At 37.9% G+C, this 16,304-nt stretch overlaps 1 protein-coding gene across 2 annotated transcripts in view; it reads right to left on the bottom strand.

Annotated features, from left to right (window-relative positions):
- fndc3bb (fibronectin type III domain containing 3Bb) overlaps positions 1–16,304 on the bottom strand; it is a 74,197-nt gene that overhangs the window by 17,482 nt on the left and 40,411 nt on the right. For both annotated transcript variants that reach the window (XM_059524875.1, XM_059524874.1), the window contains exons 8-21: positions 14,467–14,609; positions 14,120–14,179; positions 13,670–13,808; positions 12,895–12,948; positions 12,182–12,306; positions 10,584–10,758; positions 8,849–8,935; positions 8,019–8,154; positions 7,857–7,928; positions 7,024–7,142; positions 6,829–6,934; positions 5,165–5,343; positions 928–1,041; positions 182–331 (exon numbers count right to left, since the gene is read on the bottom strand). In XM_059524875.1, the coding sequence (XP_059380858.1) occupies positions 182–331; positions 928–1,041; positions 5,165–5,343; positions 6,829–6,934; positions 7,024–7,142; positions 7,857–7,928; positions 8,019–8,154; positions 8,849–8,935; positions 10,584–10,758; positions 12,182–12,306; positions 12,895–12,948; positions 13,670–13,808; positions 14,120–14,179; positions 14,467–14,609 (1,659 nt within the window). The remainder of the gene's footprint in view (positions 1–181; positions 332–927; positions 1,042–5,164; positions 5,344–6,828; positions 6,935–7,023; positions 7,143–7,856; positions 7,929–8,018; positions 8,155–8,848; positions 8,936–10,583; positions 10,759–12,181; positions 12,307–12,894; positions 12,949–13,669; positions 13,809–14,119; positions 14,180–14,466; positions 14,610–16,304) is intronic.

Here is a 16,304-nt window from a genome sequence, read left to right on the forward strand (position 1 = left end):
TTTCATCTGAAAAAAATGGATAAAGTTAAAATGAAAATGAACTAAACAAACTAGGCTTTTGTCTTGGTAAAATATCAATTTGTAAAAAAAACAATAAATGACATAAAATAAATGTATAACTCATTTATAACAGTGTATTATATTTGAAGAAGTGTGTGATGTTGGACACATCATGAATTACCTGTAGCCTGCAGCAGTAGTCCGTAGATGCCTCCAGGTTGCAGATTTGGAAGTAGGTTTCCGTTCCACTGTAGACCAGTTCAAGAGAGTCCAAATCATGTCCCCAGTCCAGCCGGTACTCAGAAATGTCTATCCCAGAGCTCTCTTTGTTCTGGGGATTGAGATCAGAGAAAGTGTTAAGCTCCAGGAAACAAGAGCACAAAACGCATATTCCCAGCAGTACGTGACCAATTACCTGCCTGACACGGTTTCATCAGGACAAACACAAGAGAGCTAACACATCATACGCACTGCTAATAAATGAAACAACCTCTCAAAACAGAATGCAAATCATTGAAATCTTGATATTTGACATTCAGGAGACATCAAGGATTAAAATCACATTGTGGATAAAACACAGGAGGCCATTTGTCACCTATTGAGAAGAAGAGACTGAAGGAGCAATTGGAGAAGAAAAGGTTTTGCGTGGACACAATCTGCCACCTTCACTGCAGAGAATGGGTCTTTGGCATTTTCTGGATGATCGATGAAAGAAATATGCTGTATTTTCATTAATGGAGTTTCTGTAGCTGTGTTGAGAGTCTATTCTAGTAATTGTGTCTTTCTATGAGTCCCAAAGCCAGGGTTTGCTTCTGCAAATTGACTACTCTCCCAATGCAGCAGAAAATCGCTGACAATTTCATCAGATAACCGCATGATTCATAATTTACTGCCTGTATACTGTGTGAATGCCTCTCGCAGACTCACCTCCCAGGTCACATCTGCACAGGTGTGTGACGTCACATTGATGGCAGGTGGACTGCATTGTCCTGGGGGGCCGGCGGCAGTGCTTATTTCCACTGATTCGGAGAATGGTCCATACTGGAAAACAGGAGAGAGAGAAACCGGCTTTCTGAGCTGTCTCAAAGGTAATGAACGGCCAGGGTTTGACCATCAGGAGGGAAATCTGTTATTTCTGTGGCAGGTAAACCCAAAGTGCTACACTGTGTTCCATCTCTGGAGATGGCTGAATTAGCTTCTTAATATCCTTGCCGAGGCAGACAGCAGGTCTCTTTATAGCCCTGAAGCAATGTTGAGGGTTTGTTAGAAAACGTGGATTTCATGTAAGAGTGGGAAAAACAACTGTAGTGCTGTATTTCTATCTGAGGGGGACAATATTATAGCTGTTTTAAACACAGACTCATTGCTTATGAAAGGGAATAAAAGCCAAAATGTCTAAAATACTTGCCTAGTTCCCTTCACTAAAATATATACAATTTATATTGAACACAAAATATTAATTGGTGAAAATTAACCACCTGTCTTAATGTTTTTTTTTTTGCTTTTGGATTGGTGTAATGAATTAGCATTTAATTTAGAGTACACTTAAAACAAAAAATTTAAAATTTAAAATCTAAAATATTTCCTAAGGGCAATGAAACAGTATTTTGTATGATTTCAAAAGCAAAAATTAAACCTTTTCTGTAATTGTATTATTATCTTTATACTATAATATTTATAATAGTGCTGTCAAATGATTAATTGCGATCAATCGCATCCAAAATAAGTTTTTGTACACATAATATAGTTTACTGTGTATATTTATTATGTATATATAAATACACACACATGCATGTATATATTTAAGAAAAATATGTTACTTTTTTATATTAAATATATTTATATATAATATAAATTATATAAATATATACATGTAAATACATGTGCATTTTTCTAAATATATACTGTATGTGTCACAGTGTCTGGGTTGTGTCCCTGGGTTTCCACTAGATGTCCCCCTTTCTCACGGTGTCTGTCACCTTATCACTTCCTGTTCCCTTATTTGGTCACCTTCCTCCTTGAGTAATTGATTGTTCCCCACCTGTCTCCTGTTCCCTCATTATCCTTCTGTGTTTTTATACCCGGTCTGTCTGAGTCTGTGTTACGGAGTCCTTGTTTAATGTTAATGTTAATTAATGTCCGTCATCTTGCCTTGGCTTGGCTTGCCTTGCCTTGCCTTGCCTTGCCTTGCCTTGCCTTGCCTTGCCTTGCCTTGGCTTGCCTTGGCTTGCCTTGCCTTGCCTTGCCTTGCCTTGCCTTCATGTTTTGTTTATGTTTGGATTTGGATATTCTGGTTTTGACCCTGCCTGGACTGTTTACCCTTTTTGGATTACCCTTTAATAAATGACTTACCTGCGATTGGTTCCCTCTCCTGTGTTTTCTGTAACACCGATCGTGACAGAAGGACTCCGTCACAGTAGGAACCAGCGGTATGTCATTTTTCCGTTCCCCAGCCAAGATGGCGGAGCGGCGAATCAAATACCTTCGGTTGATCGCCCTCTGCCAAGAGGAGGAGATGGCGCAGTTAGAGACACTGGAATTCTGGGAATTCGTGCGCTACCTGCAGCATCGGCTTCGGTGGGATGCCCCAGCCACTTCTGTCTCTTCCGGCGGGGTGGTCGTCAGCCCAGCACCACTGCCCAGGATGGCAACCAGCCAAGCGCCACAACCCAAGATGGCCGCCAGTCCAGCACCACTGCCCAGGATGGCTACCAGCCAAGCGCCACAACCCAAGATGGCCGCCAGTCCAGCACCACTGCCCAGGATGGCTACCAGCCAAGCGCCACAGCACAAGATGGCCGCTAACCCATCGCCAATGCCCAAATTGGCCACCGTTCCAGCGCCACAGCCCAAGATGGCCGCCAGCCCAGCACCAATGCCCAAATTGGCCACCGGTTCAGCGCCACAGCCCAAGATGGCCGTCAGCCTAGCGCCACAGCACAAGATGGCCGTCAGTCCAGCGCCACAGCACAAGATGGCCGCTAACCCAGCGCCAATGCCCAGATTGGCCACCGGTCCAGCGCCACAGTACAAGATGGCCGCCAGCCCAGCGCCAATGCCCAAATTGGCCACCGGTCCAGCGCCACAGTACAAGATGGCCACCAGTCCAGCACCACAACCCCAGATGGCCGCCAACCCAGCACCACAGTACAAGATGGCCGCCAGCCCAGCACCACAGTACAAGATGGCCACCTGTCCAGAGTCATGGCCCAAGATGGCTGTTTGCCCAGCGCCGCTGCACAGGATGAGAGTCTCAGCTGACCCTCCGGAGTCGAGTCAGGTTCCAGTTGACCCTCCAGAGTCGAGTCAGGTTCCAGTTGACCCTCCAGAGTCGAGTCAGGTGCCAGTGGAGTCGAGTCAGGTGCCAGTGGAGTCGAGTCAGGTGCCAGTGGAGTCGAGTCAGGTGCCAGTGAACTCTCCAGAGTCGAGTCAGGTGTCAAGTCACCTCTGATCTTCATGGACTGAGTCAAGTCACCTCTGATCTTCATGGACTGAGTCAAGTCACCTCTGATCTTCATGAACAAAGGCAAGTCACCTCTGATCTTCATGAACAAAGGCAAGTCACCATTGATCTTCATGAGCAGTGTCAGGCCAGCACCAATCTTCTGGAGTCCAGTAAGGACAACATGGTATTAGCAGAGTTTCGTCGTCCTGTTGGTCCAGCCGCACGGAGGACTGCTCCGCCTTGGGGGCTCTGGTCCTGACCACATGGCTGTGGTGGTCTTCTGCTCCGCCCTGGGGGCCTTCCGCCCTGACCACACGGTTGTGGTGGTCTTCCGCTCCGCCCTGGAGGACTTTGGCTTCGACCACAAGGACGTGGTGGTCTTCTGCTCCGCCCTGGGGGGCTCTCGCCCTGACTACACGGTTGTGGTGGTCTTCTGCCCCGCCCTGGAGGACTCTGGCCTCGACCACAAGGACGTGGTGGTCTTCTGCTCCGCCCTGGGGGGCTTCATGTTGTTTTTTGTTCTTGTGTTCACTCCTGTCCCTGTTCCTCTCTGTCAGTCTGGCCCTCCGTCCCTCCCCCTGAACCTCCTCCGGTCCTCCTCCCTCCTGGTCTCCCTGTTTGGTGTTCACACTTCCCGTGTCTGTTCCCCATGTTTTTCTTTTCTGGCCCTCCGTCCCTCCCCCTGAGCCTCCACCTGTCTGCCTCCCTCCTGGTCTCTGTTTTGTGTCTGTCGTGGAGCGTCTGGGAGCCGCTCCGTACAGGGGGGGTACTGTCACAGTGTCTGGGTTATGTCCCTGGGTTTCCACTAGATGTCCCCCTTTCTCACGGTGTCTGTCACCTTATCACTTCCTGTTCCCTTATTTGGTCACCTTCCTCCTTGAGTAATTGATTGTTCCCCACCTGTCTCCTGTTCCCTCATTATCCTTCTGTGTTTTTATACCCGGTCTGTCTGAGTCTGTGTTACGGAGTCCTTGTTTAATGTTAATGTTAATTCATGTCCGTCATCTTGCCTTGCCTTGCCTTGCCTTGTCTTCGTGTTTTGTTTATGTTTGGATTTGGATATTCTAGTTTTGACCCTGCCTGGACTGTTTACCCTTTTTGGATTACCCTTTAATAAATGACTTACCTGCGATTGGTTCCCTCTCCTGTGTTTTCTGTAACACCGATCGTGACAGTATGAGTGTGTATTTATATATACATAATAAATATACACTTTGGATGCGATTAATCTCGACTAATCGTTTGATAGAACTAATTTATAAATATTCCACATTAGCTTTTATTTTTAGTTATGTGCTTCTGTCATTTTATTTTTTTTTATATTTCCATAAAACTATTTTTATTTCAGTTTTAGTAATTGAATAACATACACTTATTTTATTTCATTTAGTTGCCAAGTATTTACTTTTTTTTTTTTTTTTAAAGGAAAATTTTAAATGTTTATTTTATTTTTTATTATAGCCATTAACAATTTTAATAGATTTTGTTACTGATAATGACACTAATCTGTCGCTTAGTTTGTTGTAGCATGAACAGGAAATAACTAAAATCAAAAACAATACATGTTTAAATGCAATCCAAAGAACATAATTTTGGCTTGAGATTTTATTAAAAAAAAATTTTTTATTAATTGGATTTCAAGTAGTTTGTTCTCTGTTTCATATATTAAAGAGCCAGAACATGTATAAATAGCTGGATCATGCATGCAGGATTACTTACCCCAGCACTGTTGGCTGCACGAACTTGGAACATGTAGGTGGTGCCAGGGAGCAAATTACCCGCAGTGCACTCTGCTTTGCATCCACGGTATACCTCTGCTGGCTCCGAACCCTCCTCCATTGCACACATTTCCAAGCTAAACTCCACATTTTCACTCTCTTCACCACACAAAGGACCATCTGGAGAAACAAAGAATGATGGGTAAATGGGAGAAACAGAGACGGAGATGGAACAATAAGCAATCATTTAAAAGTGAAAAAGTCAAAGCATAATCCATCACTCCAGTCCAGTATACACGATCACACAATAAGAACCGTTTCACACATCCTGAGTGGCAATTGTAACTTTCTTCCTATGAATTCTGAGTTTACATCTCGCAATTCTGGTGCTTGTTTCCACCTCAGAACAAATGTAATTTCAACTGTAATTGTAATTCAAATGTAATTTTTTTTTACATTTGTGAGATGTAAATTTGGAGTTGAGAGATATAAGCATGCAATTCTGAGATGAAAAGTCTAAAATGTGAGAAACATGGTTCCATAGGGAGGTGAGTTAAGAGAGGGGTAAGTGTAATATTAACGATAATTATTATTTCTCTTCATTCAAACAGTTGTGATCTAGGAGGTGAGTTAGCCAAAGGATTATAATAATTTAACAATTTATTATTATGATTAATTGCTAAAACTGTATTTTGCAATAATAATAATTATTATTATTTAAATTGTATAACAGTTCAATTATATATGAATATAAAAATGGCTCATAATAATACTTAAAAAAAAATTTGACAAGGGATGTGAGCTGAAAAGAAGCATTTTATTAATTATTTCCAAGAAGCCTATTTAGCAAAACAGAGCCACTTTTTGTCACAACAGCACTGTCGGTGTGAACCCACAATGCACTTCTCCTGTCGCAGTCACGCTCTTGCTCCCCAGACAAAGACTTTACGATGACCTCAGAAGACATCCATCTGCCACCAACCTCTCCAAACCAAAACACATTCTCAGTCCTCTCTACAACCCTGCGACTAACTGGCTACAGGAAGGAACCGATCAATTGCAGTGATGGAGAACATGCAGGGAAGCTCACGCCTGCTGTCCGAGCGGCACAAACCTCTGAGAGTAAAGCGTGGACGGCTGAAATCAGCACTGCTATTTCACAGTTATTTATAGACCGGATTCAGCCTCTTAAATGAGCCCACCTTCACTCAAAAACATTGAGTCAGGAGTATAATCGTTAACAAACAAGTGCATTTTACCTCTGGTTCCCTCAAACACATGCACACAACAAACCCACACACTAAACAGGGTGATGTAATGCATTGACGGCTCAAAAAAATTTATGTGCAAAGCTTTTAGTTGGTCCAGGTGCATTCTGGGTAAACTGAACTTTAGACTTCAGTAGAGTTCCATAACTATAAATCCTTTGAATACTTCACCTGTTGAGCTGGTACCAAACATAAATAATCTAAAAGCAGACAAGTGTCTTTCAGCTTCCTTTGAACTGCACTTCGAATTGAGTGATTTGTTGAATAGAAAGGTCATAGTCAGTCGATAAATAAATCAAAAATCTTGTGCCACAAATGCAAAACCATTTTTAGACATACAGTTCTCTCTAAGAGACAAAAGAGAATAAAAGGGTATAAAGAAAAATAACAGCCTCACCCCACTGCAAGGTCATCTCTTTGTGTTTGACATTACCCACGGTTCTTGGGGGTTGACAGCGGCCAGGGGGCGGGATATGAGTGCACACCGTCAAGTCATCTGAGCACTGCATTGAGTAAACACAATAAGTACACTGAGACTTCATTACATGAATCAGCTTGAGAATCAGGAAATGAACATGGAAAGTTCTTCTACCTGGCTTTGGCCGCCCACATTCACACAGCTGAGTCTCAGGGAGTAGCTTGTTGCTGGTTTTCGATCCTCACACAGATGTTTCCTCTCTGGTCCTCTATAGAGAGTTGTCCACTTCCTCTCTGATTACAGACACAGATTAACTGACATTAAAGACATCTATATTGCCACATAAAATTCTAATTCAAACAAATACTGTTTTTTGGCTTTCTACCAGTTTCCACAAAAATATTAAGCAGTATAACGGATTTTAAAATGAAAAATATATGCTTCTTGAGCAGAAAATCAGTATATCAGATCATGTGACACTACAGACTAGTAATGGATGCAGAAAATTCAGTTTTGCCATCACATGAATAAATGACATTTTCCAACATTAAAATAGAAAATAGATATTTTAAACTGTAATAATATTTCACAATATTACTATTTTTGAATGTGTTTTTTATTAAATAAATGCAGCCTTTTGAGCATAAGAGATTCTTACATAATGTTGATAATTTATGCATTATTTTCATTATAATTAAGCACATTTCCCCCTAATTTTGTCATAACCATAAAGAAAAGAAAACATTAAAATGGAAAATAAAATATATAAAAGTCTATATTTATACATAGTTATGTTTTGTTTTGGTATGTCCCAACAAACAAAAAAAAAATTATGATAAATAATAACGGTCCTAAATTATAAAAAAATAAAATAAATAATAATGGTCCTAGAATAGTTCTACAAAATACTTTCCCCCACCACTTATTTACTTTTCGGGGTGAAATCTGATCTGGACTTGTTCTAGTCAGATTTACCCATTTGTAATCAAATAAAGGCAAATAAACACCTTCCGAATCCCCTTCTGATATCTCCAAGACATACGTCAAGTCTCCGGATCCACCATCATCCTGTGGAGGTTCTGATTTAGTTGTAAAAAAAAAAAAACAGTAAAGATTAGAATATGATGGACTTTTTGAAATGTAAAATGCTGACTTAAAGATTTTCCTACCCCACGTCACACAGAAGCTGTGATATGTGACAGTGTTTACTGCAGGATTCACAGGGGGTCCGGGTCTGTCTGGGGTCGTCTTACACAGGAACAAAGAGCTTGGAGCACTGCAACACTCGCCACTACAGGTGATGAGCTGTAGGAGGCGACAGTTAAGAGAGATGTTAGAAGACCATTCTACCATGCAACTACTTCTGCAGTATTGTACCCATATACTTATAATTTTCTTTAAAAACAAAACAAAAATATTACTGCATGCAATACTGTATCCTACAATCAAATGCTTTTCTTTCTTTTTCCTTTTCCAGTGTGATTAATTAAACTAGAAGTAAAAAAAAAAATTTTTTTTTTGTCTCATGATGACTTTTGCGTCCCAATCACCTGCAGCATCACAGAGAGTGACATTCAAATCTTCTCAGAAGCATCTTTCTCCCCTGATAATGCTAACGCAGTGTTCCCGGCCTACTCAGAGATTAGACTAAAAGCCTTTAACACACACCACCACGGGAAATCAAGTCACCTTCCCCCAACAACTGCTGGATCTGAGAAACAGCTTCAGGTTGGCAGAGAAACTGAAGTTCATTAGATTATCACTAATTGCCTAATTAGTGAAGAAGGAAATGAAAAAAGCAAAGGTGCTTTGGGAACATGTGCTTTTCTAGAGCTCTAGTTAAACACTAGTACGGATGGTTTGTTTGTGTATGAGAATGAAAGAAAGCAGCAACTGTGAACCAAAATAATGCAATACATAAATATAATAAATAAAATCCTTAGGCTTTTTGGCTATGAGCTGTCAGACCATTAACATTCTGAATCTGAGCTTCACTCACCCTGAATTTGTACTGTGTGTTCCTTCTTAGGGACTCCACCTTACGGTTCAGCTCCAAACCGCTGTAAACTGCCTGGAAGTCCAGTCCCTGCCAAAAACACATCGTCCATTAGGTGTCAGGAAATGGAGGATGGAATATTTACTCCCTCCCAGTTTTGCTTTAGAGGCTGTCTACATCATTGTCTTGCACTTGTAAATACTTCACTGAGGCTGACAAATGGATCTAAGTGAGGAATTGTGTCAGTTCTGTGCCACAAGCGAAAATCAAAAAGAATAATACGCAATTGTTTGGACAAATGCTAGTCCAGTCCTAAACTTGAATTTGCTCCACCTCTGAAACAACTTTTTTTGTTGGTTGACATCAGCAAAGCCTTTTATTTTTCAATACTTTTGCTACAATCTGGCAATTAACACTGTTTTTAATGATCCAACCATTTGCAGATGAATACAATTACGTTTAAGATTAATGATTAAGAGTCCTAATTTTTCTTATTAATACCATTTTACACTCAGTAATGTGCCCTATTGCAGATGCAAAATAGAAAGTTGACAATGTTGCATGATTTTAAAGTGGGAAAATGTATAAAAATTATATTATATGACATAATAACAAAAATCTGCTATATAACACATGATCCTTTAGAAATCATTCTAATAAAATGATTTTTTTACTTTTTAACTCATACTTTGATGAATAAAAAGTAAAAAAAAAAGAAAAGAAGAAGCTATGTTTTTAAAATATAAATATTTTGTAATAACAATATACACTACTGGTCAGTAATTTGGGGTCAGTAATTTTTTTTCTTTCTTTTTTTTAATAAAATCAATACTTTTATTTAGCAAGGATGTGTTAAATTGATAAAAAGAGATAGTAAAGAAAAAATATTATTAGAAATGTTTTTTTATTTTGAATAAATGCAGTTCTTTTTAACATTTTATTTATCCAATATATTAGACAGCAGAACTGTTTCCAACACTCATAATAAATCAGAATATTAGAATGATTTCTAAATGATCATGTGATAGACTGGATGTTACATGTGACACTGAAGGCTGGAGTAATGTTGCTGAAAATTCAGCTTTGCATCACAGGAATAAATTATTTTTTTAAAGTATATTCAAATAGAAAACTATTATTTTAAGTTGTAATAATATTTCACAATATTACTGTTTTTTCTGTATTTTTGATCAAATAAATGCAGGCTTGATGAGCAGAAGAAACTTCTTTCAAAAACATTCAAAATAGTAATGTTTCCCAACTTTTGGTCTATATATAAATATATATATATATATATATATATATATATATATATATATATATATATATATATATATATATATATACACACACACAGACACACACACACACATGTATACACGTATGTATATAAACATGCACATATATACTGTATGTACACACACATACAATTACTCAATGAGCAAGATGAAAAATGATGTGGATGAAATATCTTCAATATATTTGGATGGCGCATCAGCCTGAGGTGTGAAACACACAGGCATTAGTAATGGATCCAGAAGAGCCCATTTACTCTGACAACTGTGGGCAAGGGCAATTAACTAAAAACCAGAGAAAACAGCTAAGAGACATGACATCCAGTGTTCAACACTGAGAACATCTAGTTTTGATAGATATTATGACAACAGAAAGCCATAATAACCCCTGCACAAGGGCTCAGGGGAATTATGGGATGGAGCAATAGGAGAGAATTCAACACCTTGGTCTCATCCTGCATCTCCAGGGTGTATGTGACGACCTCCTCGGTGCTGCAGCTGTTTGGTCGCGTCCACTCCAGTGTAAGCCAGGACGGACCTGCCTGTACCAGCCGTGGAGGTAAGGACGTCTGCGGGAGACTTCCTGTGGTGTAGAAGAGGACTTCTGTGCTGAATCCACTGCAGAAAAAAACATTATATTCATTAACACTAATAAATCTCATCCTTTCCCATTCTATATGGATTATACGACATATCTGTGTATCATCAAAGCGTGTGAGAAGCACAAACTTATAAATTGTTTGGACTTTCTCCCCCAGCACTCACAGTGAGCAGTGAGGAGAATTTTCTCATTTACCGCACCATTAAACACTAAGACACCACAGGGTCAAAATTCTATTAAATTGCAAACAACTAAAAGCACATAGGCTGCTGGGTTATATTTATAAATATTGACTTTTTTGCAGTAAATCATAAAACAATTTAAAACAGAATTATTTCACCAACACCTCAAAAATATGCCGTATCTTGAAATGGTTAACTTATCTTGGTATCTTAAAATGGTATAACTAAAATAAATATCATTTTTATTTCCTATGATGTTTTGATGGTAATCCAAGGTACCAAGGTTCCAAAATAACAGAATTATGTATAGGTAATAAAATAAATAAAATAAAGTAATAGGTTACATTTTTTGAAGTTGAAACTGTTACACTGCAATAGCACAAATAAGTACTTTGTAATATTAATTAACCACATGTATTTTCTGTAGGGTTAGGGTCTGGGTTTGGTTTTAGGGTTAGTTGCTTGTAATTATGCATACTTTACAGTTATTATTATAGTAAACACATGTAACTATTTCACCATAAAACAAAGAGTTCAAATAAATAATTAAATAAAATAAAATTAATAAAAGAAAAATAAAAATAATAATAATAATAAAAAAAATGAAATAATGAAATAAAATAAAATAAATAGCAAAATAAAATAAAATTAAATTAAATAAAAATTAAATTAACATATGGTATTATCAGTGTTGGGAAGTAACTACATACATGTAACGGCTTTAAATTGTAATACAAAATAAATGTAACTGTAATCCATTAACAGTTATTGAGAAAAAAATTGTGTAATGACAGTTACTTATGTATGATTAAAAGGGGTCACATCTGAATGTTTTCTGTAAAAATCTAGGATTAGATGAAGAATATTAATCTGTTGCTTTGATTTTTATGTGCATGATGCCTCCTGCAATTTAAAGACTTCTTAGTAAAGCGATGCTATTCTGATGCTCTTGTTTGGTTCTCTTGATTGAATCTGCCTATTACATCAATCCACATTGCTGCTGAAAACCTTCGAACACAAGCTGTCTGAGAATTGATTAACTGATTTACAGCTGAAAACATCCAGACGACATGTAGAAAAGTAACCAAAAAGTAATCAGTTACATTAATAAAGTAACAGTTACACTGCTTATTACATTTTAAATAGGGTAACTTGTAATCAGTAACCTATTACATTTCCAAAGTAACTTTCCCAGCACTGGGTATTACTGGTTATAATTTAATTTAACATTTTGTAGGAAACAGACAAATAAACTAACCTGGTGCCAATATCATTTAGTGCTGCCACTCGAAACGTGTAGCCAACAGCAGGGCACAACCTCATTAGTTTGCAGTGTCGCTGGTGTCCAACATAATATTCACGGAAAATGCTGTTTTTCTTCCCCTGAAAAAGAAACAAGAATAAAGCGACACAGTCAATGACAAATAGGATGACAAGAACAACACAAACATCCAAAAACAAGGAGAAAAGGACATCGACAGTCACGCTGTGGCAGGATAGAACACTCAGTTTTTAAATGAAAAGAACAACAACAATAAGAATAAAATTGCTGCTGGAAGCTGTGCTAATTGTCACAACAACAGGAAACAGTATTTAATTAAGGTTAAATGCAGAGGTATTCTGAATGGATTTGGTGGGGAAGAACGGATGCCAGCATCTTCTGACACTTCTGGAGCCGCATAGCCACAGATGAGGAGTTTTAATGAACTCTTAATGAGTCAGAAAAGCTTTGGGTAAATGAAAATAACTGAAGCAGACACACTATGGCGTAAAGCGGAACAGTGAGTTAAAGCCTCAGTCACCACAGGACCAACATCTCATGCCATGGAGACGGGGAAAAAACACCACAGCCAAAGAAAGAAGGCAAATAATAGAGAGGAAATGAGAGAGAAAGAAAAATCAACTGAATAGTACGAGTAGATGGCACACACATAACACATAACCACATTTATTTAGAGAGGTGATACATACCTCATCCCATTCTAGAACATAACTGGTGATTTTTGAGCCATTGTCCCCAGGGGGCTGAAATTAAAATGAGAAATTGAAAAATATATACATTAATATATACACTTCCAATCAAAAGTTTGTTGCCATGAAGGTTTTTTATGTTTTTGAAAGAAGACTTTTGTGCTCACCAGTGCTACATTTATTTATTATAGTATAAAATGTAATTAAATTTATGCATTTAGCAGACGCTTTTATCCAAAGCGACTTACAGTGCATGCAGGCTAACAGTTTTTACCTAACATGTGTTCCCTGGGAATCGAACCCACAACCTTGCGCTGCAAACGCAATTCTCTACCACTGAGCACAGGAACACTATAAACAGTAATACTGTGAAATAGTGTTACAATTTAAAAAATCTGTTTTGCATTTTAATATATTTAAAAAAAATTGTATGCTTCCTTGCTCAATAAATAAATTAATATATTTGTTTAAATCCCTCATATAAAACGTAAATCCCTCATTACTAAGGACACTAAACAAAATAAATATTTTTTATAATTAATTATTATACAATGTGTGACTACTGCCAGGAGGTGATGCATTACAATGATTTTACTACAGTTAAGGGTTTTTTCTTGGCATGAAGAAATGCAGAATGTTCAAATAATAATAGCATTAATAATTAGCAAATCACCATAAACTAATTTTACTAATACAGTTTGACCCTAAGATATATAAATGGTTGTAGAAACTCTGCACAATAATAGAAAATTAAATGCAATTAAGTCATACATACCTTCCACTGTAATGTGAGGGAGCTCTTGGTGCGATGGGACAGTCTGGGGGGTAGAGGGGTATCAGGAGGGGCGCTGTGGGTAGTGAAGGCCCTCGCATCCGAACTGGGACCCTTTACTGAGTTACACACTGTGTTTACTCTGTAAAACACACATGGTGAGAATTTCTCAATTACAATGTATTTGAATGCTGTATCCCCTGTAGTTATAAGAAGAACACTCTGTGTCAGTACTGTGCTGTTTAATGTAAGTGTTCAGATGCAGAAAATTTGAGTACAAATCCGTTTTTTAGCATATATCATCTTTAATAGTATTTCAGGGCATTCATCTCTTTTCAGCACTCAAATGAAATTCAAAGTGGTCAGCTAATGGAGCGCTTCACCTCATTTGTGAGTCGCTTTGGTTAAAAGTGTGCGCTAAATGAATAAATGCAAATGTGAAACTGCTCTTACCTGACGTGATAGTCTGTGGCCGGTCTGAGGTCAGTGAGGGTGCACTGGAGCTCCTCACCACTGAAACAGAGACGGACTGAGAGTGAAAGTCTGTTTGTGGGAGTAGATGGGTGAAGCATTCTTTAAAACCTCCTTCAGCTTTCCAATCAATTCATAATAGCCTGTATGCTTTGCTCCAGGGACCAAAAAAATTAATAAAAGGCAAAGCTGCAGACCTACATGAGGATTTTTTCCTAACCGCATGGGGAAGAATGTTATATAACTATACTAACGAATAAAAAAAAATAGCTTTAGTGATTCAGAACACATGCATCAATAAAATTATGCATCTAAACAGTGGGCCTTACCTATACACAACCTTGTATTTCCCGTCTCTGCCCTTGTCCTTGAGCTGGAGCTCGTAACCACAGGAAGTGACCCGTCCAGATGATCCCGATACAGAAACAGATGTCCATGACACAAGCGCGGAGCGGGACTGTACGTTAGACACCTAAGGGCCAAAATACAGACAGATTTAAGCTTTATCATAAAACATAACAGCCTGAAATTTGACCTCTTAAAAAAAAAATAATAATAAATAAATAAAACATTATATATAAATATAAAACACATCATATATTATGCAATATATTTTTTGCTAATTGTATTTAATTTATAAATTTATTTATTTTCAATTAGCATATATATAATATATATAGTGTTCCTGTGCTCAGTGGTAGAGAATTGCGTTTGCAGCGCAAAAGGTTGTGGGTTCGATTCCCAGGGAACACATGTTAGGTAAAAACTGTTAGCCTGAATGCACTGTAAGTCGCTTTGGATAAAAGTGTCTGCTAAATGCATAAATGTAAATATATAAAAGGCTGTACAACAAGAATGACAATCCAAAACAAATTACAGAGAAGAGTCTGGGAGAAGACTAAAAGTTCAAAAAAAGGAAAACGCCTGAAAGCCAGGCCCATTTGAATTGCAATTCCCAGTTATTTATGATGTCTGGTACATCAATAAATCTAGGCAGCTGTAAATAGCACTTAATTCGGGTGTCAAGGCTACTGCAGGCTCGCCTTTAGTGAGTGAAGCATCAGTCCGAGCACCCTGCAGCTGACGTCCTCCACAGTTGCTCAAAGCGGAGAGCGACTGCTCATTCACAAAACAAAAACATCTGTGTCTGAATTGGCTTCGGCCACAGCAAACCACACTATTTCTCCGACACTTGCTGTTTTGCATTCAAACCAAGTGATTTTGTATTAGTAAAGAATGAAAGCAAGAGCTATAAGGAGTATTTTCACAAACATCTAAATGTCGGCTGCATTAGTAAATGTTAAAGGAACTGATCATGACGAAAGACACTGAAAAATGCTTTATTTATAAAACTGTAATGCCACAGCACCAATCGGGAAAGCAGAAACAGCTTCTTGTGTAGAATATAAATTAGTTTTCTAGGGTGAGATAACAGAAAGAAGCACAACAAAGCAGGAAAACTGGTTATCATCTTGATAATACACACAAAAAAGGGTGTGAAAGAAAAAGTTTATGTCCAGTTACTCAATCTACACAAAATATATAATATAAAATGTTTCAAATAGATTAAAATAAACACATATCTAATTTTTTTTTATAATTTATTATCTCAAAAATATACAAAAATAATAAAAAATGTTCTGTAATATTACTATATAATATAATATAATATAATATAATATAAAATATAATATAATAATTCTCATAAAAGATATATAAAAAAAAACTTTATATCAAACATTCTTCATGAAAAACATTACTTACATTTGGCTCTCGGAGACCTCAAATATAAAACATTTTCTTTTTAACATTACATTCTCTGCTGTACTCATTGTAGTGGCACACTTCTGACTGTTGTTTACTTCAGTTTGCTTTATTATATTTTCTACAGTGCATTTCTGCCAGGGTCGAATTGACCTTGAAAAGAAACAACATTACTATACTGAAGAACCAGTGTGTGCCTACTTTGTGATAGAACAGAGGGTTAAAAGTTCAAAGTGCTGTTGCTGGTATCTGATTAGGTCAGAGGAACATGACAATTAAAGGCAATCGTAACTATTATCTTTACACAAAAAGGGAGTTAAAATATATAAACGAAAATGTACCGGGTAGCAGAACATTAACTCACATGGCATCTACACCAATGATGTCAGACCTTATATCAGAA

This window comes from Carassius carassius, chromosome 35 (assembly GCF_963082965.1).
Source record: "Carassius carassius chromosome 35, fCarCar2.1, whole genome shotgun sequence".
NCBI lineage: Eukaryota > Metazoa > Chordata > Actinopteri > Cypriniformes > Cyprinidae > Carassius > Carassius carassius.